The 26,111-nt window shown below is 48.2% G+C and overlaps 3 protein-coding genes across 7 annotated transcripts in view; 2 read left to right on the forward strand and 1 right to left on the reverse strand.

Moving 5' to 3' along the window:
• TMEM132B (transmembrane protein 132B) overlaps window positions 1-26,111 on the forward strand; it is a 1,306,862-nt gene that overhangs the window by 685,175 nt on the left and 595,576 nt on the right. The window lies entirely within an intron of this gene.
• UBC (ubiquitin C) overlaps window positions 1-26,111 on the reverse strand; it is a 187,168-nt gene that overhangs the window by 126,406 nt on the left and 34,651 nt on the right. The window lies entirely within an intron of this gene.
• AACS (acetoacetyl-CoA synthetase) overlaps window positions 23,343-26,111 on the forward strand; it is an 83,810-nt gene continuing 81,041 nt past the window's right edge. The window contains exon 1 of one of the 2 annotated variants that reach the window (XM_050747978.1): window positions 23,343-23,664. In XM_050747978.1, coding sequence (XP_050603935.1) covers window positions 23,532-23,664 — 133 coding nt within the window. In that variant the 5' untranslated portion in view covers window positions 23,343-23,531. The remainder of the gene's footprint in view (window positions 23,665-26,111) is intronic. The other variant, XM_050747979.1, reaches the window with a different exon arrangement.

A 26,111-nucleotide genomic window follows, 5' to 3' on the forward strand; every position in this document is an offset into this window, starting at 1 on the left:
CAGAGTCCTGCTATGTTTGACTAGTGTGCAGTGGCGTGATCACGGCTCACTGTGGCCTCGACTTCTTGGGCTCCAACAATCCTCCCGCCTTAGTCTCCTAAGTGGGACTACAGGTGTGCACTGTCACACTTGGCTAATGTTCTAACTTTTTTGTAGAGACAGGGGTCTCACTATGTCGCCTAGGCTGGTCTTGAACTCCTGGGCTAAAGCAATCCTCCTGCCTCGACCTTGCAAAGAGATGGGATTGCAGGCGTGAGCATCCGGCCCTTGTGTGTATCACTTTAAAAATGCAAATAGCTGACCCAGCGCGGTGGCTCCTGCCTGTAATCCCAGCACTTTGGGAGGCCAAGGCGGGCGGATCACGAGGTCAGGAGATTGAGACCATCCTGGCTAACATGGTGAAACCTTGTCTCTACTAAAAATACAAAAAATTAGCCAGGCGTGGTGGCAGAGTGAGACTCTGTCTAAAAAAAAAAAAAGAAAAGAAAGAGCAAGGTTCCATCTCAAAAAATAAAAAGATAAAAATTAGCCAGGCATGGTGGTGCACACCTGTGGTCCCAGCTACTTGGGAGGCTGAGGTGGGAGGAACCCTTGATCCCAGAAGGCAGAGGCTGCAGTGAGCTGTGATCACACCATTGCACTCCAGCCTGGGTGACACAGCAAGACACTGTCTCAAAAAAAAAAAGGAAAAAAAGATTATTTTCTCACAACAGGCAAGTTTACAAGTCTTGAACACATATTGACGATTCTGGGATTAGAACTCTTTTGAGACAGGGTCTTTTTTGTTTTTATTTTTATTTATTTATTTTTTTTGAGATGGTGTCTCGCTTTATTGCCCAGGCTGGAGTGCAGTGGCGCAGTCTTGGCTCACTGCAACCCCTGCCTCCCGGGTTCAAGTGATTCTCCTGCCTCAGCCTCCTGAGTAGCTGGGATTACAGGCGCACACCACCATGCCAGCTAAGTTTTGCATTTTTTGTAGAGATGGTGTTTCGCCATATTGGTCAGGCTGGTCTCGAACTCCTGACTTCATGATCCGCCCCCACTTCAGCCTCCCAAAGTGCTGAGATTACAGGCGTGAGCCACTGTGCCCGGCCAAATTTTTTTTTTTTTTTGAGGCAGGGTCTTGTTCCGCTGCCCGGACTGGAGTGCAGTGCTGTGATCTTGGTGCACTGTAAACTCTGCCTCCTGGGTTCAAGCTATTCTTCCACCTCAGCCTCCCAAGTAGCTGGGATACAGGCGTGTGCCACCACACCCAGTTAATTTTTTGTATTTTTAGTAGAGACGGGGTTTCACCATGTTGGCCAGGCTGGTCTTGAACTCCTGGCCTCAAGTGATCTGTCTGCCTCGGTCTCCCAAAGTGGTGGGATTACAGGTATGAGCCACCACACCTGGCCCAGGAAGATAATTTTAAAATATACTTTAAACTTTATTGCAGAGACAGAGTCTTGCTATGTCACTCAGGCTGATCTTGAACTCCTGGGCTCAAGTGATCCTCCGACCTCAGCCTCCCAAAGCTCTGGGGATTACAGGTGTGAGCCACACTGCACCTGGCCAGACAAGATATTTTATAATAAAGTTTCAACTTATTGTATTTAATATTCAAAACAGTCATCCTTAGCCATTCGTCCTTATAATTACTAAAGACATAATGCCAGTTACTTCCAATCACTGGTGAATTAAAAATTTTTCTCATTCTTATATCTATACCTGACTTTAATATCAGAGGGTGGCTATGGATTGGATATTGATTAAATCATAAAACATAAGGTTTGGGAAAATGCAAAGTGCAGCCTGTGAAAATGAAAATTAGCAGAACTAGCTTAAAAAACCACTGCAAAGAACTTATCACATAAGAGTGTAAAATTGGCATCTAAGGGTCAACCACTTTGAGTAAGAAATGGAACCTTTAGAAGGGATGAAGTGATCAAACCTGTTCACGTCCAGATAAAAGTCAGAAAGGCCCCAATCAATGCTGAGATGATGTTTTCTCCCCCACTGCCTCCCCACCCTTGTGACCTGTCAGACTTATGTGGAAAAATGCATCTGTCAATAACTAAATATTGAGTGCCTACAATTTGCCCTACATTATGACAATAAATTATCTCCTTTCTTACATTTATTTTTCTGCGTCAAAATTTTTCTCAAAGGGTTTTAGTTCAGTGGTTGCAGGTCTCTGTTTAAGGGTCGGTTGAAAAATAATACCATCGCGGTGGCTCAAGCCTGTAATCCCAGCACTTTGGGAGGCCGAGACGGGCGGATCACGAGGTCAGGAGATCGAGACCATCCTGGCTAACACGGTGAAACCCCGTCTCTACTAAAAAATACAAAAAACTAGCTGGGCGAAGTGGCGGGCGCCTGTGGTCCCAGCTACTCGGGAGGCTGAGGCAGGAGAATGGCGTAAACCCGGGAGGCGGAGCTTGCAGTGAGCTGAGATCCGGCCACTGCACTCCAGCCTGGGCGACAGAGCCAGACTCAGTCTCAAAAAAAAAAAAAAAAAAAAAAAAAAAAGAAAAATAATACCATCATTAAAAAGATCTGATTTGGCCGAACTTGGTGGCTCACACCTGTAATCCTGGAACTTTGGGAGGCCGAGGTGGGTGGATCATGAGGTCAGGAAATCGAGACCAGCCTGGCCAACATGGTGAAACCCCGTCTCTACTAAAAATACAAAAATTAGCTGGGTGTTGTGGCAGGTGCCTATAATCCCAGCTACTCGGGAGGCTGAGGCAGGAGAATCACTTGATCCCAGGAGGTGGAGGTTGAAGTGAGCCAAGATTGTGCCATTGCACTCCAGCCTGGGCGGTAAGAGCAAGACTCCATCTCAAAAAAAAAAAAAAAAACAACAACACAAAAAACTGATTTTAGAAAGCTGAGAATCTATATATAACTGACACATAAATATGCTATACATATCTGTATGTTTAGAAAAATGTTTAAAAGAGGCCGGATGCGGTGGCTCACGCCTGTAATCCTAGCACTTTGGGAGGCCTAGGTGGGCGGATCACGAGGTCAGGAGTTTGAGACCAGACTGGCCAACATAGTGAAACCCTGTCTGTATTCAAAATACAAAAATTAGCTGGGTCTCGTGCATGCCTGTAGTCCCATCTACTTGGGAAGCTGAGGCAAGAGAACAGCTTGAATTTGGGAGGCAGAGGTTGCAGTGAGCTGAGATCACACCACTGCTCTCCAGCCTGGGCAACAGTGTGAGACTCCGTCTTGAAAAAAAAAAAAAAGAGAAAAGAAAATGTTTAAAAGAACAGAACTGGGGAAAATAATAGAAAAGGAAATGGATCTGTATGAAGCACAACCAGAACTGGAATCTGTGAGCTCAGGCTAAATTATCTTTTCATTTCTAGAGTTATATGATTATAGTATCCTTTTCCTCCGTCATTCGACTTTAGCATTATCAGTCACACATACGTGTTTTTACATTTATTTAATTTATTATTATTATTTTTTGAGACGAAGTCTTGCCCTGTTGCCCAGGCTGGAGTGCAGTGGCGCTATCTCGGCTCACTGCAAGCTCTGCCTCCCAGGTTCACACCAGTCTCCTGTCTCAGCCTCCCAAGTAGCTAGGACTACAGGCACCCACCACCATGCCCGGCTAATTTTTGTATTTTTGGTAGAGACGGGGTTTCACCGTGTCAGCCAGGATGGTCTCGATCTCCTGACCTCATGATCCGCCTGCCTCAGCCTCCCAAAGTGCTGGGATTACAGGCGAGAGCCACCGCACCCAGTCCTTTTTATATAACCTTGATATTTACTTTTTTTTTTTTTGAGACTGAGTCTTGCTTTGTTGCCCAGGCTGCAGTGCAGTGGCGCACTCTTGACTCACTGCAACCTCCGCCTTCTGGGTTCAAGTGATTCTCCTGCTTCAGCCTCCCGAGTAGCTGGGATTATAGGCGCATGCCACCACATCCGGCTAATTTTTGTATTTTTAGTAAAGACGGCGTTTCATCATGTTGGCCAGGCTGATGTTGAACTCCTGACCTCAGGTGACCTGCACACCTTGGCCTCCCAAAGTGCTGGGATTATAGGCGTGATTATAGGCCTGGCCTACTTTTTTCTTATAGTTAAAAAACAACAACAAAAAAGAATTTTAGAGGCCCGGCCCTCTTTTTAATCTTCTGAGTTTGGGTGGATAGTTGAGTTGGGTTGGGTGCTTAGAGAAGAAGTGCTCTGGACAGATTGAAAGACTAAACTTCTACAAGGAAAAGTGGTCATTTTTCTGTGGTTTTATCCCAGGGGAGTTGGGGCACACTGTAGTGAAGGGATGTAAACGCTCCAAGATGCAATGCCGCCTCGAAATGCCTGCCTGGCTCATGGGTGTCATGAGATCTGACTAGTCACCATGTCTGTTCCTAAGGTTCCTCAGCTCATCAGATCTCACCCCAAGGTGGCCCAACCTAAGTAACAGGCAAATCACAACGGATATATCCAGGCCCTGCCCTAAAGAGGCAAGCTGATAGTTACCCATATCCATTTTGTGTTTAGGAGGGGTAATAAGAAATTTGGTTTGGACCCATTGGAAAAGGGAGAGGGAGGAAGACATGGCATTTAGTCTTTGCCCTACAAAAATATCTCCCTTCTGGGTTTGTGGGGATTCAGCCTGGCATTCCCTGCCTCTGCTCACCCCATAGCCAAGTAGAGGGGACGGTGGGGAAATGCCACCTGCCACTGACCACAAGGTATATGCAAGAGAGCCCAATTTTATATTTATTTATTTATTTTTCGAGATGGAGTTTCGACTTTTGTTGCCTAGGCTGGAATGCAATGGCACGATCTCAGCTCACTACAACGTCCGCCTCCCGGGTTCAAGCGATTCTCCTCCTGCCTCAGCCTCTCGAGTAGCTGGGATTACAGGTGCCCGACACCACGCCCAGCTAATTTTTTGTATTTTCAGTAAAGACGGGTTTCACCGTGTTGGCCAGGCTGGTCTCGAACTCCTGACCTCAGATGAGCCACCGCACCGGGCCAAGAGAGCCCAAATTTAACTCAGACCATCCTATCTATCAAAAGCAGCCCCAGCCACTATTCTGTGGCCCTTTTATTATCTCAGGGCATTAATTACTAACTCAGATTGCAAACGTGCTCACTTTCTCCCACTGGGCTTAGTGCGGTTCCCTCCCATTCCCCAACGCACTCATCCTAGGAGTTCATCTGCGTATTTGAATACACACACGGAAGAATAAACATCCCCCAGGCACTTTAGGCACAACCCCCCTTCGGCAGCGCAGATGTCAAGCTAGAGGTCGTGACGTCCTGGAGTCTCTGTGGTTTCGGGTTGGGGAACAGAGCCGGTGAGGCAGGACGGACTCGCCAGGGCCGGTCAGGTTGTCAAGGTGACAGCGCCCGGCCTCTGCCTTGGTCGGAGGGTGACTCCGCCCCATTGCTCAGCTCCGATTGGGCACGCCCTTTTCCGGATCTCCCTCAGGATTGGCTGAGAGGTGCGGCCTGTGAACCGGAACGCGTCGCGATTGGTTGGCGCTCAGGCCGATCTTGCGCGACGCGGTGGTCTGGGCCGATGTGGGCCCAGTCCTCTGCCAGCCAATCAGCGCGCGGGCTGCGTGTGGCGCGTGAGTGTGTCCAGGATCCCTCCGCCGCCGAGGCGTTGGGTCGCCGGAAGGGAGGGTCCTGGGGCGGGGGAATGGGGCGGGGACGCGCAGGAGGCCCGCGAGGTTGACTTGGGCAAGGCGTAGAGGACGCGTGTGCTGGCAGATGGAGGAGAACCGAGCGAGGCCGGGCAGCTTTGCCAGGAGTCTTCACCTACTACTAAGGACCCCTCCTGCAAATTCAGACTGTTGCGTGACACCCTAAAGAATAAATCAGCCGGGCGCGGTGGCTCAAGCCTGTAATCCCAGCACTTTGGGAGGCCGAGACGGGCGGATCACAAGGTCAGGAGATCGAGACCATCCTGGCTAACACAGTGAAACCCCGTCTCTACTAAAAAAATACAAAAAAACTAGCCGGGCGAGGTGGCGGGCGCCTGTAGTCCCAGCTACTCCGGAGGCTGAGGCAGGAGAATGGCGTGAACCCGGGAGGCGGAGCTTGCAGTGAGCTGAGATCCGGCCACTGCACTCCAGCCTGGGTGACAGAGCGAGACTCCGTCTCAAAAAAAAAAAAAAAAAAAAAAAGAATAAATCAATAAATTTAAAAATTAAAAAGGAACACCACTAAACGAATCATGAAAACAAATAAAATAAAGGAAGGCTAATAAAATAAAGGCTTAAAATGCCCAAAATGTCCAAAAGAAATGCGCAATATCGACTTACAGTATAGACAGAAGAGACCTGCAAATTCTGCAGCCTTAACACCTTCAGTCTTTTTGGAAATGTTTCTGGAGCTGGTGCTCTAGAGTGCCCCGCCTCGTGCTAGGCGCTGGGGAACCCCCAAGGGAACCACGGGGACCCAAGCCCGGCTGTTAGGGCGTTTGCTCTTGGAGGCACGTAAAGGGCTTCATTTCAGATGATGAAAGTGCAGTGGGGTGATGGAGTGGAGAATCTGGGCCCTCCTCTGAATTGTAACCACGTGCTATGACATGGGGACGGGGGAAAGACAGCTAATCTAGGAGCAGCCTTCTCGAGGCCTTTATCTGCATAAGAGGTGGTACAAAAAAGGAAAGGGACATTTGTGTGTGCGCGCAAGTAAGATTTCTTTGCATCTTATTACAACATCTATCCCCGCTCCCTTCACCGTATGTGCCAGCTGAATACACTAGGGACGTTGTATTTTTCAGGATCCTTTTCCCCGGAAGCCTGGCTACTGAAGAGAGAACTTCACGCTTACATAAGAGGAGAAAGAAGCCAGAGGATGGAGTGTCACCTCATCTAGTCACCTTTTCTTGCCCTATTAGAAGCAAGAGAGCAGAGCGTAGCAAGCTTCATTTGACTTGTTTGACTGGTCTGAGTCTTTTTGGGATTAAATGAGGTTTCTGTTTAGGGAGATCCTTTGTTTCACTATTAGCTTTAGGCTAATAAGTTTTAGTACTGCCTAAACCCCCTCTTAGGGTATATCGCCTGGTTGTTGGTGATGTTGAATTACAGGGTGTCATACAGAGAGTAACAGAAATATAGCTGTGTCTTCCTAGTATTTCCTATGAGCCCTCAGTGGCAGATATCTGTGAGCTGTAGCATAAGATGCATTCATGTAACAAATATCTATTGCATGCCTGCCACATGTGAATACAAGGAGAAAGGTCCCTGCTTTCATGGAATTTCATTGTATTAATTTCATTGAAATGAATAATCAGGATGATTTGGCCTTGCACTTGAAAGAAGCAAAACAAGATCATGTTTACAGTGCCTGGGGTTGGAGGGGGAGGAACATTTAATTATTGTTGACTGGCTGAGTCAGGGTCAGGTGATCCCAGCAGAAGTGGGCCGATTCATCGAAAATCAATTCATTGAAAGTCAATTTGCCAAATAATCAATTCAGTGATTTAGCAGAATTTTCAAGATTTACCAACTTACAGAAAATGGCATTTTATGACTTAATCTTCTTGATTTAGATGCAATGAATAAGAATACAATCATCTGAATTTTTTCTGACATAAAAGATAATATACTTTTTTTTTTTTTTGAGATGGAGTCTCACTCTGTCGCCCAGGCTGCAATGCAGTGGTGTGATCTCAGCTCACTGCAACCTCCACCTCACAGGTAAAAGTGATTCTTCTGCCTCAGCCTCCTGAGTAGCTGGGAATACAGGTGTGTACTACCACATCCAGCTAATTTTTGTGTTTTTAGTAGAGACGGGGTTTTGCCATGTTGACCAGGCTGGTCTTGAACTCCTGACCTCCCACCTTGGCCTCCCAAAGTGCTGGGATTACAGACCTGAGCCACCATGCCCAGCCCTTTCCAGTTCTTTTTCTACACATATACATTAATGTATAGAAAAAAAATATATATGTTAGGCCGGGCGCGGTGGCTCACGCCTGTAATCCCAGCACTTTGGGAGGCTGAGGCTGTCGAATCACGAGGTCAGGAGATCGAGACCATCCTGGCTAACACAGTGAAACCCCGTCTCTACTAAAAATACAAAAATTAGCCAGGCGTGGTGGTGGGCACCTGTAGTCCCAGCTACTCGGGAGACTGAAGCAGGAGAATGGCATGAACCTGGGAGATAGAGCTTGCAGTGAGCCGAGATCATGCCATTGCACTCCAGCCTGGGCGACAGAGCAAGACCGCATCTCTTAAAAAAAAGAAGAAGAAGAGGCCGGGCACGGTGGCTCAAGCCTGTAATCCCAGCACTCTGGGAGGCCGAGGCGGGCGGATCACGAGGTCAGGAGATCGAGACCATCCTGGTAACACGGTGAAACCCCGTCTCTACTAAAAAATACAAAAAATTAGCCGGGCGCGGTGGTGGGCGCCTGTAGTCCCAGCTACTCGGGAGGCTGAGGCAGGAGAATGGCGAAAAAAAAAAAAAAAAAAATATATATATATATATATATATATATGTCAACAGAGAAATTGTCAAACACAAATGTTTTCTTGTATGTATTTTTCTACAACTGTACATGTCATTCTGCAATTTATTCTATCTTCTTCAACAGTCTCTTTGAGGCTGGGCATGGTGGCTCATACTTGTAATCCCAGCACTTTGGGAGGTTGAGGCAGGAGGATCACTTGAGCCCAGGAGTTTGAGACCATTCTGGATAACATAGGGAGACCCTGTCTCTATTTATGTATTTACATATTTTTCGAGACAGGGTCTTGCTGTGTCACCCAGGCTGGAGTGCATTGGCATAATCATAGCTCACTGCAGCCTCCACCTCCTGGGCTCAAGTGATCCTCCCACCTCAGCCTCCTGAGTAGCTAGGACCACAGGCACATGTCACTACACCTGGCTAATTTTTTATTTTTTATTGAGACAAAGTCCCACTATGTTGCCCAGGCTTGTCTTGAACTCCTGGGCTCAAGCAATCCTCCTGCCTCAGCCTCCCAAAGTGCTGGGATTACAGGGGTGAGCCACTGCACCCAGCCCCCTATCTCTATTAAAAAAAAATCTCTTTGAGAACTGTGATGTTTGTAAGTGAATGTTATTGTTTTTAGTGGATGTGCATAGTATTGTACAGTATGGATTATACTATACTTTGCCATTCCCATGTTGGAGGACTTTAGTTTACAATTTTTCACCGTAGGTTTAGTGAAGTAAGACTCACCCAGAGTCTTGGGTCCCTGCTTTTATTAATTGTTTTATTTTTATTTTTACTTTTTTTTTTTTTTTGAGATAGAGTCTCGCTTTGTTGCCCAGGATGGAGTGCAGTGGCATGTGATCTTGGCTCACTGCAGCCTCTGTGTCTTGGGGTCAAGCAATTCTCCTGCCTCAGCCTCCTGAGTAGCTGGGATTACAGGCATCCGCCACCACACTCCACTAATTTTTGCATTTTTAGTAGAGATGAGGTTTCACCATATTGGCCAGGCTGGTCTCGAACTCCTGACCTCAAGTGATCTGCCTGCCTCGGCCTTCCAAAGTGTTGGGATTACAGGCATGAGCCACTGCGCCTGGCCTATTGTTTTAAATTGTGAGATGAACAAAGCATACAAAAAGACTGAATATAACATACATGTGCAGTTTACAGAATAATAAATGTGGACCACGTACTCACCATACCGCTTAATAGGGCATGACCTATTAAGTCTCTTGGAAATCCCTCCCTAAATTCAGCTCTTTTATTTGCCCTAGAAGAAACCATTTCCCTGAATATGGTTAAGCATTTATTTGTTTGTCTTTATGTTTTTCTAATATGTATGGATCTTTTTTTTTTTTTTTTTTTTTTGAGACAGAGTTTCAGTTTTGTTGCCCAGGCTAAGTGCAAGTGCACGATCTTGGCTCACTGCAACTGCTTCCTGGGTTCAAGCGATTATCCTGCCTCTGCTCTTTTTTTTTTTTTTTTTTTTTTTTTTGAGACGGAGTCTGGCTCTGTCACCCAGCTGGAGTGCAGTGGCGCGATCTCGGCTCACTGCAAGCTCCGCCTCCCGGGTTTACGCCATTCTCCTGCCTCAGCCTCCCGAGTAGCTGGGACTACAGGCGCCCGCCACCTCGCCCGGCTAGTTTTTGTGTATTTTTTAGTAGAGACGGGGTTTCACCGTGTTAGCCAGGATGGTCTCGATCTCCTGACCTCGTGATTTCGGCCTCCCAAAGTGCTGGGATTACAGGCTTGAGCCACCGCGCCCGGCCTGCCTCTGCTTCTTGAGTAGCTGGGATTACAGGCGCCCGCCACCACACCTGGCTGATTTTTGTATTTTTTAGTAGAGATGAGGTTTTGCCATGTTGCCCAGTCTGGTCTTGAACTCATGTGATCTGCCAGGCTCGCCTCCCAAAGCACTGGGATTACAGGCGTGAGCCACCGCACGCAGCCGGTTCCATCATTTTCTTATCTTTATTCCTGTTGAGGATTTCAAGTTGTGTGGTCGTATTTTCTCCTCTGCGGGGCTGGAGAGGAGGTGGGGAAGCTCAACCTTGAGACATCAACTCTGGCACATCTTGTACTTAGTAACTGGCACCCACTCAATATCCACAGCCCCATGGGCATGTGGGGAGTGTTGATGCAACCACACTATGGAGGCCAGAAAAAGAAATCCTCAAGCAACCCTTTGGACCTGATGGACTCAGGGGACCTGGCTGAGTCTGCAGTTGGAATCACCACTTTCCCTTTCTTCTGGCCTGACCTCAGGGGCCACTGTGTCAGCAGCTGCTGTCCGTGCAGATGCTGTGGCTTCCTGTCCCTCTGTGCCTCCAGTCTTTCCCTCCGTCTCATTGCACTGTTGCTTTGGTTAGGACTTGGGTAAAATCAGAGGCTTGAACTTGTTCTTATCTAGTCTGACTCCAAGTACTCATGGAATCCAGCAGCATATCCTGATGGTTCTCCCTTCCAAAATAGTTCTATGTATGTAGAGGTATTCACAGATTTATATTTATATAAAAATAAATGTATATATTTACATTGTGGGATATAGAGCTATCTGAATATAACATGTATGTACAGTTTATGAAATAATAAATGCACACCAAGTAGTCACCGCCCAGCTTAATGGGGGATGACTAGTATCTTGGAAATCCCTCCCTAAATTCAGTCCCTTTATTTGCCCTATGAGAAACCAGTGCTATATCTATGGCTCTATATACCACTATGTAAATATATACATTTATTTATTAATGTTTTGAGATAGAGTTTCACTCTTGTTGCCCAGTGTGGAGTGCAATGGTGGGATCTCGGCTCACTGATTTCAGGCATGTGCCACTGCACCTGGCTATACATTTTTTTTTTTTTTTTGAGATGGAGTCTTGCTCTTATCGCCCAGGCTGGAGTGCAATGGCACGATCTCAGGTCACTGCAACCTCCGCCTCCTGGGTTCAAGTGATTCTCTTGCCTCAGCCTCCCAGTAGCTGGGATTACAGGCAACTGTCACCACGCCCAGCTAATTTTTGTATTTTTAGTAGAGACTGGGTTTTGCCATGTTGGCTAGGCTGGTCTTGAGCTCCGGACCTTGTGATCCGCCCGCCTCGGCCTCCCAACGTGCTGGGATTACAGGCATGAGCCACCGTGCCCGGCCCATAAATTTATTTTTTATACTGTTCCATTCACCCCTCAAACCCAACCACAGTCTATGGCCACACAACAGACGAATAGTCCTTTCAAAATGTACGTCATGTCGCTTCCCCACTCAAAAGCTTCCAAGTGGCTTCTCATCACACTTTGAATAAAACCCAAAGCATTTATCCCATGGCCTCCCAAGGCCCCATATGGCCACTGCCGTTAAGACTGTGCCAAGCAGGCCTCAGGAGCTTTGCGTTTGCTATGCCCTCCTGAAGATCAGCACTGGGTTGGATGTGTCCCTTCATTTAGGTGTCAGCTCATGTTACTTCATTAGGGAGGTCCTTCCTTGACCACTTTTTTTTCCTTTTTTTGTCTTTTTTTGGTGAGACTGAGTTTTGCTCTTGTTGTGCAGACTGGAGTGCAAAGCTGCAATCTTGGCTCACTGCACCCTCTGCCTCCCGGGTCAAGCGATTCTCTTGCCTCAGCCTCCTGAATAGCTGGGATTACAGGCGCCCGCCACCAGGCCCAGCTAATTTTCGTATTTTTAGTAGAGACAGGGTTTCACTGTGTTGGCCAGGCTGACCTTTTTTTTTTTTTTTTTTTCCCATGTTTGGGGCTTGTTTTTGTCTCTCAAGTGTGAAATATAAATCATGTTTTTACGATTTTTGTGAATCTTGACTTTTCACACCTTGTTTTTGTAAGCAAAAGTTTCTTATTAAAATAATAAAATGACTGTCTTTGTGTGCAATATTTATCTCAAGTGTTTGTTAAAACAGCATTGTTATTTCTCAGGACAAGAGCAAGGATCAACCCCTGCATGAAGCTTAGGAACTATGTACAGAACTTTACAGAACAGAGGCAATACTTTAGCTTAAGCCTCTCTGCTGACCACAGAATGGAATTCTGCGTGGACTCAAGGGACAAAAGGAAACTAGGCAGGGAAAGGGAAAAGGAAAGTGGCCATGTGAATCAAATTTCAGCTGCCATCAGGGCACATCTTGTGGTGGCCACAGATTGTAGGCTGCTTTTGGAAGATTCGGGCTCAGCACAGGATTCCATTTGTCTACCTGGCTACACCCCTGGCTGAGGTGCCATGTGGTCAGTGTCACTCAAGTCCCTGGCCAGCCAAACTCCCGCAGCAAAGGGTCCCAAATCGAGGATCAAGTTCCTCCGGAAGTCATTTCTTTTTTTTTTTTCTTTTTTTTTTTTTTTTTGAGGCGGAGTCTCGCTCTGTCGCCCAGGCTGGAGTGCAGTGGCGCGATCTCGGCTCACTGCAAGCTCCGCCTCCCGGGTTCCCGCCATTCTCCTGCCTCAGCCTCCCGAGTAGCTGGGACTACAGGCGCCGCCACCACGCCCGGCTAATTTTTTTGTATTTTTAGTGGAGACGGGGTTTCATTGTGTTAGCCAGGATGGTCTCGATCTCCTGACCTCGTGATCCGCCCGTCTCGGCCTCCCAAAGTGCTGGGATTACAGGCTTGAGCCACCGCGCCCGGCCATCCGGAAGTCATTTCTATCAGTGGCAAAGTGGTAGATGCCCCGAGACCAATCTCCCACGTTGTCTGGTATTTCCAGAGTTTCACTGGCCAAGCTGGCAGCGCTCACCCGGGTCTCCCTGGAAGCCATAGTAGGAAGCTTCGCACAGGCCTTTTTTTTTGAGACGGAATTTCGCTCTTGTTGCCCAGGCTGGAGTGCAATGGCATGATCTCGGCTCACCGCAACCTTCACCTCCCAGGTGCAAGCGATTCTCCTGTCTCTGCCTCCTGAGTGGCTGGAACTACAGACACGAGGCAACACACTTGGCTAATTTTTGTATTTTTAGTAGAGATGGGGTTTCATCATGTTGGTCAGGCCAGTCTCAAACTCCTGACCTCAAGTGATCTGCCCATCTCAAAAAAAAAAAAAAAAAAAGTGGCTTCTTTCTGATGTGGTGTGCATTCTTCAATACAGTACATACAAATTTTATTTTGCAGGGCGCGGTGGCTCACGCCTGTAATCCCAGCGCTTTGGGAGGCCGAGGCGGGCGGATCACAAGGTCAGGAGATCGAGACCACGGTGAAACCCCGTCTCTACTAAAAATACAAAAAATTAGCCGGGCGCGGTGGCGGGCGCCTGTAGTCCCAGCTACTCGGGAGGCTGAGGCAGGAGAATGGCGTGAACCCGGGAGGCGGAGCTTGCAGTGAGCTGAGATCGCGCCACTGCACTCCAGCCTGGGCGACAGAGCAAGACTCCGTCTCAAAAAAAAAAAAAAAACAAAAAAAACAAAAAACAAATTTTATTTTATTCAATCACATCACGACATATTTATTCCAATTACAGCCAATCCACCTCTTATTTTGATATAAAGTGCTCATTTTTCATGACCATTTAAGCCTGTGATGAAAATGTGTAGAATTCAACTTAAGTCAGGATACAGACCCTGAGGTTGCACACAGTTCTGTCAGGAGAGACTCCAAAGTTGGGATTCTTTGGCAAGGAAGACAGGGGGATGCTCACTGAGCAGGCAGCCATCGGTGTCCGCCATGTTGATTTTCTTTACTGACTCTCTCCCTAAGACAGAAATTTTGTATTTTTCCAGCTTCTTCTTAGCACTTTGGCTTTTGTTTTTATGTGTGCAAAGAGTTATCAAGCTTTGCGAAGGGAGGAGAAAAGTGAAATTACAATTTCCCAGAGCACATGGACTATCCTCGGGCACCTCTGGTTTCTGTCTCAACTGTGGGTGCCATTCCTCTTCCAGACCATCCATTTGGGCCTCTTTGGGAAATATCTTTGCTGTTTCCAAATACTCATGCCTTTTACATGAATCCCCTTTCAATATATTCCAGTATGCGGAGCTTGCAGTGAGCCGAGATTGCACCACTGTACGCCAGCCTGGGAGACAAAGCCAGACTCTGTCTCAAAAAAAAAAAAAAAAAAAAAAGGGACATGGGAGAGGAAGCAAGGTAGGGCTTGAAAAGACACCTCCAAAGGCCCGTGTGTGTCAGGAAGTGTGTCACAGGGGGTGAGGGCTAAGTCTGCAGTCATTCTGGCTGTGGCTTACCTCTGCCTTGTGCTGCCTCACAGGTGCTGTGTCTGGCTGGGTGGGCCAAGCTGGAGGAATGAGGAGTGAATCAAGTGGCTGTCAGATATATAAATCCAGGCTTCTCCCTGCCCCATGAAAACTGGTCAACCCACTGGTCCAAGTGGATTTCCACGTGCATGAGGGCTGGGTCTGTGCTTCACACAGTTGGGTCCCCATTGCCCAACTCACAGCAGGCAACCGCGAGGCATGTGCTGAGGGAATGAATGTTTCTTGAAATCCTACTGTGGATCAGGCATTGGGGACTGCGTGGTGTGCTAGCGAGACAAGGATCCTGCCCCTGTGGAATTTGCATTCTGGTGTTAAAGGAATGAACACAAATACGTAGATCTCTCAAAGGCGAATCTCCCTCTGGGTGGAAATGGACTCATGTCTGGCAAATGCAATAACATGGTGACAAACAGCCAGAGGTGGCCCCGAATTTGGAGGCCAGGGCGGGGCCTGGAAGTCATGTTTATATAGCAAGCACCCTGTTTTAGGTTCGAATCTCTGTTTATATGTGGTGATCAGGAGATGGAAGCTGTTTAAAATTAGGTGGTGGAAGTGGGAGGTTACTTCATAAAATTCCAATACTGGTCAGGCATGGTGGCGCGATCCTGTAATCCCAGCCACTCCAAAGGCTGAGGCAGGAAGATGGCTTCAGCCCAGGAGTTCGAGGTTGTAGTGAGCTATGATTGCGCCACTGCACTCCAGCCTGGGCAATACGGCGAAACCTCGTCTGTCTCTAAAACATAAAAACAAATTAAGCTCCAACACTGCAAAAAACTATTTTTGGGGAAGTTGATTGGGTGGCTGAGATAAAAGAAGACAAACAATTTGGGATGGTCTCTAACACGGAGCCCACAGTAGGGGTATGATAAATAAACCTCCAAAATATACCTGAAGTCCATTTCTTCTCTCCATCTCCACCCTGGTCCAGCCACCATCATCTTTTGCATAACTTCTCCTGCCTTTGCCCCCGAAGACTATTCTCAACTCAGCATCAGGGGGATTCCTATCATAGCCACAGTCACAGCAGGTCCCTCTCCACTCAAAACCTGCCAGTGGTCTCACCTTAACCCAGGGTAAAAGCCAAAGTCTCCACTGGGCTCCAGGACCTAACTGAGCTGCCACCCCTTCCTCTGCTGACTTAATCTTCTATCCCAGGTCTCTCACATCAAAAACCTTGTCCTCCTTACAAAGTTCTCTAAGCACCCCCAGCACTCTCCTGCCTCAAGGTCTGAGCCCTGGCTGTTCCCCCTGCCTGGAGACTGAATTGCTCACTCCTGTCACCTTCTTCAGGTCACTGGTAGAAGTCATCTTTTCAAGGGGGCCTTCCCTGACAACCCCATTTAAAGAGAAACACCCCTCCTCTCACATTCTGTATGTCTCCCTTGCTTTCTCTCCATAGCACTTAATACCTTTTTGTTTTTTTGTTTCTGTTCTTTTTTTTTTTTTTTTTTTTGAGACAGAGTCTCGCTCTATTGCCCAGGCTGGAGTGCAGTGGCACGACCTTGGCTCACTGCAACCTCTGCCTCCTGGGTTCAAGCAATTCTCCTGCCTTAGCCTCCCAAGTAGCTGGAATTACAGGCATGTGTCACCACACCCAGCTAATTTTTTTTTTTTTTTTTTTTTTTTTTTGAGACGGAGTCTCACTCTGTTGCCCAGGCTGGAGTGCAGTGACCGGATCTCAGCTCACTGCAAGCTCCGCCTCCCGGGTTTACGCCATTCTCACTGTGCCCAGCCTCCCGAGTAGCTGGGACTACATATACGTATGCCACCTTTCTCGGCTAGTGAACCCAGAAAATTTTGTATTTTTTTTAGAGAGACGGGGTTTCACCGTGTTAGCCAGGATGGTCTCGATCTCCTGACCTCGTGATCCCTCTGTCTGGGAGGCCAAAGTGCGGGGGATTACAGGCTTGAGCCACCGCGCCCGGCCTATTTTTTTGTATTTTTAATAGAGATGAGGTTTCACCATGTTGGCCAGGCTGGTGTTGAACTCCTGATCTCAAGTGATCTGCGTGCCTTGGCCTTCCAAAGGGCTAGGATTACAGGTGTGAGTCACTGTGCCCAGCATTATATCTTTTATTATACAAATATTATATACAGTATGTATTTCTCTATAATGTGTGAACCCAGAAAATCTTAGGTCTCAATTGATTTAGAAAGTTAATTTTGTGAAAGTTAAGTATGTGTGCCCATGACACAGACTCAGGAGGCCCTGACAACATGTGCCCAAGGTGGTCAGAGCACAGTTTGGTTTTATACATCCTAGGGAGACATGAGACATCAGTCAGCATATGCAAAAACACCGGTTCTGTCTGGAAAGGTGGGACAACTGGAAGCAAAGCTGGGAAGACTTGAAGCCCAGAGGGGGCCTTCCAGGTCACAGGTAGATAAGAGACAAATGCTTGCATTCTTTTGAGTTTCTGATTAGCCTCTCCAAAGGAGGCAATCAGATATGTATCTATCTCAGTGAACAGTGGGGTGACTTTGAATAGAATGAGAGGCAGGTTGGCCCTAAGCAGTTCCCAGCTTGACTTTTCCCTTTAGCTTAGTGATTTGGGGACCCCAAGATTTATTTTTCTATCACATTTTCCCTTTACTTTTTTTTTTTTTTTTTTTTTTTTTTTTTTTTGAGACGGAGTCTCGCTGTGTCGCCCAGGCTGGAGTGCAGTGGCCGGGTCTCAGATCTCGGTTCACGCCATTCTCCTGCCTCAGCCTGTAGCTAGGACTACTCCGCCTCCCGGGTTTCACGCCAGGATGGTCTCGATCTCTGACCTTGTGATCCGCCCGTCTCGGCCTCCCAAAGTGCTGGGATTACAGGCTTGAGCCACCGCGCCCGGCCTTCCCTTTTCTTTTTAAAAATCTTTTGGAGAAAGCATTTTTAGAAGAGACTACAGGCTGATCGTTCATGACCCGCCATGGTTTATTCCCGGACCCTATTTTATTTATTTTTTTTTTTTTGTATTTTTTTTTTTTTTGAGACAGAGAGTCTCGCTCTGTCGCCCAGGCTGGAGTGCTGTGGCCAGATCTCAGCTCACTGCAAGCTCCGCCTCCAGTTCCCGCCATTCTCCTGCCTCAGCCTCCCGAGTAGCTGGGACTACAGGCGCCCGCCACCTCGCCCGGCTAGTTTTTTGTATTTTTTAGTAGAGACTCGTGTTAGCCAGGATGGTCTCGATCTCCTGACCTCCGCCGTCTCGGCCTCCCAAAGTGCTGGGATTACAGGCTTGAGCCACTGCGCCCGGCCCCCAAGTTTTTTTTTTTTTTTTTTTTTTTTCTTTTGGAGAAAGTCTTGGTTTTAGAGTGCAGTGGCCGGAAACTGCAAGCTCCGCCTCCCGGGTTCCCGCCATTCTCTGCCTCAGCCTCCCAGTAGCTGGGACTACAGGCGCCCGCCACCTCTAGTTTTTTGTATTTTTGACGGGGTTTCACGTGTTCATGACTGACCTCGTGAAATCGGTTTATTACAGGCTTAGACCGTGGTAGGCCCCCAAGTTATTAAGAAGGCTCATCTTTAGCAGGTTGTGAAGTCTCATGTCCTTTGAAGAGAAAATAGGGGAAGGAAGGGAGAAAAGCAATAACAAACCAAAGAATAATCCTGGAAAATCGATATAGGCCACATTACCCTAAAGTCCGTATATCAGTAGGCAGGTATAAAAATGTCTTATGTATGTAAATAGGTTGCTGTTATTTTCTTCTGATGTTTAAGTTGTCTAGCTTCAGTTTGCAGGGCTTTATGAAAGCATAACTTAGTTTTTGGTGACTCCAAATTAGGAAAAGTGGGAAAAAAGAAGAAAAAAAGATTGAAAACGTTATTTTATAGGCTTGTAGTCAAGAAAAACTAGAATTTGGTCCAAACTATAGACAATAATAAAAATGGAAAAACATTAGGCAAGACTAGAATCTAATAACAGATGTATTATAGTTTTTGAAACATAATTTTTCTCTCTCCAGTTTCCCATTTTTACTAAGGACAAATAATGGTAGGATTTATTTGCTTTATTATACCTGGCCTGATTATTTGTATACAATACTGCAAGAATAATTTTTTTTTAACATAGGCTTTTAAATTGGCTTTGATGGAACTTTGTTCCATAGAAGGAATCTCAGATGAGACCTTTTAAAACTGAGTCCAGGCAGGGATTTGTACCATCAAATACCTATGAGTTGGTTGAATCCCTCTCCTCTTGAGGTTCCAAGATAAACTTGGGGCTCCTGGACCTGTCAGAAAGTGACATTCTTTACTTACCACAGGTCAGGAATCCTGTACAGGGACTGTGTAGGCAAAGGTATGAGGCCAGCTTTTCCCAAGGGGCTTTTATTGGCTCCATAAGTCAAGTTGATCCCTTAAAGGAAAGCACACAATTTCAGTCAAAGCCTTGTTTCTCCAATTGTGTCCTGTTACAAATGAAAACAGGTTCTTATTGCACGTATGCAGTTAACTGTGTTGTTGTAAGAATACTCACAAATAGTTTCCAAAATTTTGTAGAAATCAGGTAGAGAGAAACAAATTTGCTCCAAATTTTGTTCATAGGAGTATACTATACTCAATTGTTAAAAGCTGTAAATAGCTTAAAAGTTTTCTTCACTCAGAAAAACAAAAAGATCAGCAATGCTTTAAGCAAAAAGTTAAAAAGATTACAGATTACTTCAGACTTCTTCTTCTTTTTTTTTTTTTAGACAGAATTTCCCTCTTGTTGCCCAGGCTGGAGTGCAATAGTGCGATCTCGGCTCAACACAACCTCCGCCTCCTGTGTTCAAGTGATTCTTCTGCCTCAGCCTCCCGAGTAGCTGGGATTACAGGCATGTGCTGCCACGCCCAGCTAGTTTTGTATTTTTAGTAGAGACAGGGTTTCTCATTGTTGGTCAGGCTGGTCTCGAACTCCCGACCTCAGGTGATCTGCCTGCCTCGGCCTCCCAAAGTGCTGGGATCACAGGCATGAGCCACTGCACCTGACCAGGACTACCTACCTCTTAACTGGATCTCTGAGCTCTGAGCAGAGCCCACACTGAATCCTGGGTCTCCAAAAAGGGAGAATTATTTTGAAGTTAGACAATGTGATGCTTTTACAGTGTACTTAAATTTTTTTTTTTTTTTTTTTTTTTTTTGAGATGGAGTCTCATTCTGTCGCCCAGGCTGGAGTGCAGTAGTGCAATCTCAGCTCACTGCAAGCTCCGCCTCTTGGGTTCACGCCATTCTCCTGCCTCAGCCTCCTGAGTAGCTGGGACTGCAGGCGCCCACCACCACGCCTGGCTAATTTTTTGTATTTTTAGTAGAGATGGGGTTTCACCATGTTAGCCAGGATGGTCTCCATCTCCTGACCTCGTGATCCATCCGCCTCAGCCTCCCAAAGTGCTGGGATTACAGGTGTGAGCCACTGTGCCTGGACAACAAAGACATTTCTAAGTGTCTAAACTACACTCTTTCTTAAAAACCCCAGAGTAGCATCTGTTGCAATAGCTGTTAATGAAGAAAACAGAATTCAGTCAACTGAGGGAAACAAAACAAAACAAAACAAAACAAAACAAAACAAAAACCTTTGCTCAAAAAACAAAGCATCGGATCCTAGGAGAGAAAAACAAAAACAAAAACATGGCAGCCTTTTAAATACAAACACGTGCACATGCACACATACATCTTGGATGTTAACTTTTAATTAAGCTGACTTTTAACCATTGAGCTCCTTTAAAAAAATCTTTTAAAATCTCATTACTATATTTCTGTTAGGAGAAGTTGCTGCTATTTCAGAAGTACCAAGAATCAAACTAGAAAGGGCTTGATTTAGGAACCAAATCTAGGCTGTCATAGTTGGAAAAAGCAGGCAGAGCCTTAGCTATGGAACTGCAACTTGGGGCAACAGTCATTGCTTTCACTTTGCCTGGCTAGCGAAAAGGTGGACTTATTATGTAAATAAAGCCCCTTTAGTAGTTAAAATCAAACATCTTTCCTCTTTTAATTTTTTTCTTTTGCTAGTTGTTTTCCTCCCCTACAAGGCTGTGTGTGTGTGTGTGTGTGTGTGTGTGTGTGTGAATTTAGCCACTTTAGAGTCCTTGTTCCCCACAATTTGGAACTTTCCTTTTGATTTGATCAAGTCAGATAGTTGATCAAACCCAATGGGAAAAAGACCAAAACAACAACAAAAACAGAGACAAACAACCAACAAAAAAAACAGAGACAAACGAAACGGATCACGAAAATCGAGAGCATTAAGGCTAAAAAAACAAAAAAAAATGGCTACTCGGGAGGCTGACAGGAGAATAAACCCGGGATGAGCTTGCAGTGACTGAGATCCGGCCACTGCACTCAGCCTGGGTGACAGAGCAAGACTCCGTCTCAAAAAAAAAAAAAAAAAAAAAAAAAAAAAAAAAAAAAAATGGCAAACAAAAAATGGATAAATTATCATGAGCGCACTTATGGTAAGGAAATGTTAGGGTCCCGATCCAGACCCCAAGAGAGGGTTTTTGGATCTCATGCAAGAAAGAATTCAAGGCGAGTCTGTAGACTAAAGCAAAAGCAAGTTTATTAGGAAAGTAGAGGAATAAAAGAATGCTCGTCCATAGACAGAGCAGCCCTGAGGGCTGCTGGTTGCCCATTTTCATGGTTATTTCTTGATGATATGCTAAACAAGGGGTGGGCTATTCATGCCTCCCCTTTTTAGACCATATAGAATAACTTCCGGATGTTGCCATGGCATTTGTAAACTGTCAGGGCACTGATGGGAGTGTAGCAGCGAGGTCAGGCAGAGGTCACTTTCATCACCATCTTGGTTTTGGAGGGTTTTGGCTGGCTTTTTTACTGCAACCTGTTTTATCAGCAATGTGTTTATGACTTGTATTTTGTGCCAACCTCCCATCTCATCATGTGGCTTAGAACGCTTTAACTGTCTGGGAATGGAGTCCAGTAGATCTCAGTCTCGTTTTACCCAGTCCCTACTCAAGATGGAGCTGCTCTGGTTCAAATGCCTCTGACATTAAGACCAGCTGGTTGTTAACCGTAACTTCAGCCAAGACAAACCCCAATTCAGTTACTTACCTGGGGATGGGTCTTAGGCTGTAGACTGCTCTCTACCATCCTAGAAGCAGGAAAAAAGGCCTCATCTTCCCTGTTGGAAGCGAGCTCAAACTCCATAAAGGAGTTACCTGCCTTCCATGTCATGGAAACAGGAAATCTTGCCTTCCTTGTTGGAAGCAAGTAAAACTGCAAAGAAAAGAGGAGTTGTACAGCAAAATAAACTGTAGATCTCCACCAAATTTTGGGAGATCAGGGAGTCTCTGGAGGGGGTGCTCTCAGACCTAGGCTCACTTCTGTAATCCCAGCGCTTTGGGAGGCCAAGGCAGGCGGATCACCTAAGGTCAGGACTTCAAGACCAGCCTGGTCAACATGGTGAAATCCCATCTCTACAAAAATGCAAAAATTAGCCGGGTTCGGTAGCTCACGCCTGTAATTCCAGCACTTTGGGAGGCTGAGGACGGGGGATCACCTGGGGGCCGGGAGTTGGAGATCTGCCTGACCAACATGCAGAAACCCCGTTTCTACTATAAATACAAAATTAGCCAGGCGTGGTGGCGCATGCCCGTAATCCCAGCTACTCGAGAGGCTGGGGCAGGTGAATTGCTTTAACCCGGGAGGCGGAGGTTGCGGTGTGCCGAGATCTCGCAATTGCACTCCAGCCTGGGTAACAAGAGCGAAACTCCGTCTCAAAAAAACAAAAAAACCCCAAAAACCAAAAAACAAAAAGTAGCTGGGCACGATGGCGCGTGCCTGTAATCCCAGCTACTCAGGAGGCTGAGGCAGGAGAATCGCTTGAACCCGGGAAGCAGAGGTTACAGTGAACTGAGATTGGGCCATTGCACTCCAGCCTGGGCGACTGAGTGAGACTCAAAAAAAAAAAAAAAAAAAAAAAAAAAAAAAAAAAAGGCGGGAGGGGGCCTTCCAGGTCGTAGGTAGATAAGAGACAAATGGTTGCATTCTTTTGAGTTTTTAATTAGCCTCTCAAAGGAGGCAATCAGGTATGCATTTATCTCAGCCCGGGGGTGACTGATAGAATGGGAGGCGGGTTGGTCCTAGGCAGTTCCCAGGTAGACCTTTCCCTGTAGATTAGTAGTGGGGCCCCAAGATTTATTTTCCTTTCACAAATGTATATTTTGATACCCATTGGCATACTATGTATATTATTGTATTATACTGTGACATTATCTGGTGTAAATACACGATGTATTTATTTGTTAATCGTCTCCCGTCCTCCTCACATCTGTACCCCTCCTCTCCTGTTGACAGAGGGCAAGAATTTTGCTTCGTTCGCTGCTGTATCCGCAAAGCTCCCAAAGTGCCCGGAATGCCGCAGGCGCTCAGTAAGGACCTGCAGGAAGAAATAGCGAATGAATGATGTACACGTGTAGGAACCAGCGGACTCGGACGCCTGGCTCCTGCGGCTGCCCTAATGTCCTCCAGCTCCAGGTGAGGTCGGGGAGCTGGGGCCAAGGCAGCTCCCTTGGCCCCAGGTGAAGGCGGGGGTGCGCGCCCCTCACTCGCACGACCCCCGGCCGCGGGCGCTGGAGTCGGCGGCTGCGAGCACTCCTTTGCGTGGCGCTGCACTCGGCGGAGGGTTACAGGCGGGAGGGCGGGGCCTGGAAGGGGCGGGGCCTGCGAGGCGGGGCCTGCGAGGCGGGGCCTGCGAGGCGGGGCCTGCGAGGCGGGGCCTGCGAGGCGGGGCCTGCGAGGCGGGGCCTGCGAGGCGGGGCCTGCGAGGCGGGGCCTGCGAGGCGGGGCTGGGCCAAGTGGCCCGCCGGCGGCGGCGGCTGCGATTCAGTCCATTGCTTTCCGCCGCTGCCGTGTCCGTCTCAGCCCGCCAGGCGCTCCAGACCGTCGCCTCCCCCGGACCCAGGTCCCCGGCCCCTGGTCCCCAGCCCTCATCGCAGCCCCGGCGGCCCGCCGCCGCCATGTCCAAGGAGGAGCGCGCCGGGCGGGAAGAGATTCTGGAGTGCCAGGTGATGTGGGAGCCTGACAGTAAGAAGAACACGCAGATGGACCGCTTCCGGGCGGCTGTGGGCGCCGCGTGCGGCCTGGCGCTGGGTGAGAGCCGGGCGCGGGGCCGGGCCTGCGGGGGATGGGCGGGGGCCGTGCAGGGTGGTTGGGTGGTCTCCCCATTGCTAGTTTCATGCTTCTGGGGCTGGAGGAGCCACTTGATGGCGGGGAGGCCTTCTGGCTGCGGGGTTCCCCCTTCTCTTGGGGAACATCACCCCTCCACAGCACCTCCTGGCACTTCCCGACTCTGCAGCGTCTCCTCTGCATGTGGGCGTCACCGTCTCCCCAGGAGTGTCACCCCTCGCGAGGGCCAGCTGCCTGTTGACTGGGTGGTCCCCTGCTAGGCTTTCCTACCTATGAGGTGCTCGCTGGAGTCTTGACCTCCAGCCTGTGGGGGCTTCCCCCGGACATAGGGCCTGTTTGACTTGCAGCTCTTCCTCTGTTTGTGGTGGTCCCTTGCCAGTCCTCAGTGCCGTGCACTCTGCCCCCCTGACCTCCCCCATCTCCAGCTGCCCCTCCTAGAGGCCAGCACCTAGAAGGATGGCCAGGTAGGAGGCCCTGTCCACATGTCTACACTCCCAGCCCCCAAACAGAACCTAGTAAAAGACTCTCTTTCCACCCATCACCTTGAACTTCAGAAACCGCCTCTCTGGGTGTGGGTGGGGCAGAGGCCCCTTCTCCGTGGGGTGACCGTTCAGGGTGCTCTTCCTGAGCTCTAGCTGGCTTGCCCAACTACCAGCTCCACCCCTCCACACCTGTCTCAGCCGGGTGTTCCTAGGGGATTTTTTTTTTTTTTTGAGGAGGAGTTTTGCTCTTATTGCCCAGGCTGGAATGCAGTGGCGTGATCTCGGCTCACTGCAACCTCCACCTCCCGGGTTCAAGCGATTCTCCTCCCTCAGCCTCCCGAGTAGCTGGGATTACAGGCATGCGCCACCACGCCTGGCTAATTTTGTATTTTTAGTAGAGATGGAGTTTCTCCGTGTTGGTCAGGATGGTCTCGAACTCCTGACCTCAGGTGATCTAACCGCCTCGGCCTCCCAAAGTGCTGGGATTACAGGCGTGAGCAACGGCCACCAGCCTCCCTAGGGGATTTTTAACTCATGGTCTCTCCTCACCCCCTCCGCCAGCGCAGGGCCTCCCTTGTTTCTGTCGGTGGCGTCCTGTTCTTGCTCAGGCTCACAGGAATGGACACCCAGTCACATGGCCCACACCAGAAGTCTTCTGCCACGGCCCCATGTCTTTCTCACATCTCCTGCTTTACAGCCCCGTGCCAGGGGTTCTGGGGCCTCCTTTCCTCCTCTCCGAACAGTGGTTGGTTTTCTTGCTTCTTGCTTTTCCCCCCATTTGCATCCTGCTTGCTTTACCAGAGTAATCTTGAAGCACACAGGTCTTACTTTGTCACTCCCTGGCTCAGAAGTTCTCAGTGGTTCCTTGTTGACCACAGAATTGCAGACTGCTGCCTGGCAGCTTCCAGGCCCTCCAGAGCAGCGGGGAGCTTCCACGGAGTCCTTTCTTAGGCTAACCCGGGCTGAGCCGTTCCTCTCCTTCCCTTGCTCTCCCTTGGAGACAGGTGTAGTCTGTTGCCCTGGGGGCTTCCCCCCGCCAGCAGTTGGTAAATGACTGTGTGTTGGATTAGGGCAGCCTGGAGACCCCTGGAAGAAGCAGGAGGCTGCCATGTGGGATGACGTTCTTCCTCTGTGTCACCTTGCCTTGATTCCATCTGTTTCCTCTGCCAGCAATAACAGAATGCTGGTCTGGTGCCTGTCCAGCCCTGATGTTATGGAATAATTTCAGATACGGGCAGCCCTGTTAGATGGGTGAAACCACCTTCCTCCATGGGAAGTGTTGAAGAGAAGGGATTTGTAATCTACCTGGATTTCTTTTTTTTTTTTTTTTTAAGAAAAAAGATTTCTTCTCCCCCAGGCTGAAGTGCGATGGTGCGATCTCGGCTCACTGAAACCTCTGCCTCCTGGGTTCAAGCAATTCTCCTGCCTCAGCCTCCTGAGTAGCTGGGATTACAGGTGCCTGCCACTACGCCTGGCTAATTTTTGCATTTTTAGTAGAGACGGGGTTTCACCATGTTGGCCAGGCTGGTCTAGAACTCCTGACCTCAGGCGATCCACCTGCCTCAGCCTCCCAAAGTGCTGGGATTACAGGTGTCAGCCACCGTGCCTGGCCGACTACCTGGATTTTGAACCAGCTCTGCTGCTTACCAGCTTTGTGATCAGGAGGAAGTCATTGGATCTCCCCATGCCTCGTTTCCTCATCTGTAAAATGGGCATAACGGGACCTGAGTCATTGAGTGGGTGTGCGGGTGACAGGAGATGGTCACATCCAGTGCTCAGCTCTGCCCTGGGCCCCTGGGGTTGTGGAGTAAACATGAGCAAGTGCTGGGAGGGCCCAAGCATGGCTGCGGAGCTCCTTTCCGTCCTTCAGGGCTCTCAGACTGGTGGCCCATGGGCCAGGTCTCATCAGCAGACACACTATTGAGTTGC

This window comes from Macaca thibetana, chromosome 11 (genome assembly GCF_024542745.1).
Source record: "Macaca thibetana thibetana isolate TM-01 chromosome 11, ASM2454274v1, whole genome shotgun sequence".
Taxonomy (NCBI): domain Eukaryota; kingdom Metazoa; phylum Chordata; class Mammalia; order Primates; family Cercopithecidae; genus Macaca; species Macaca thibetana.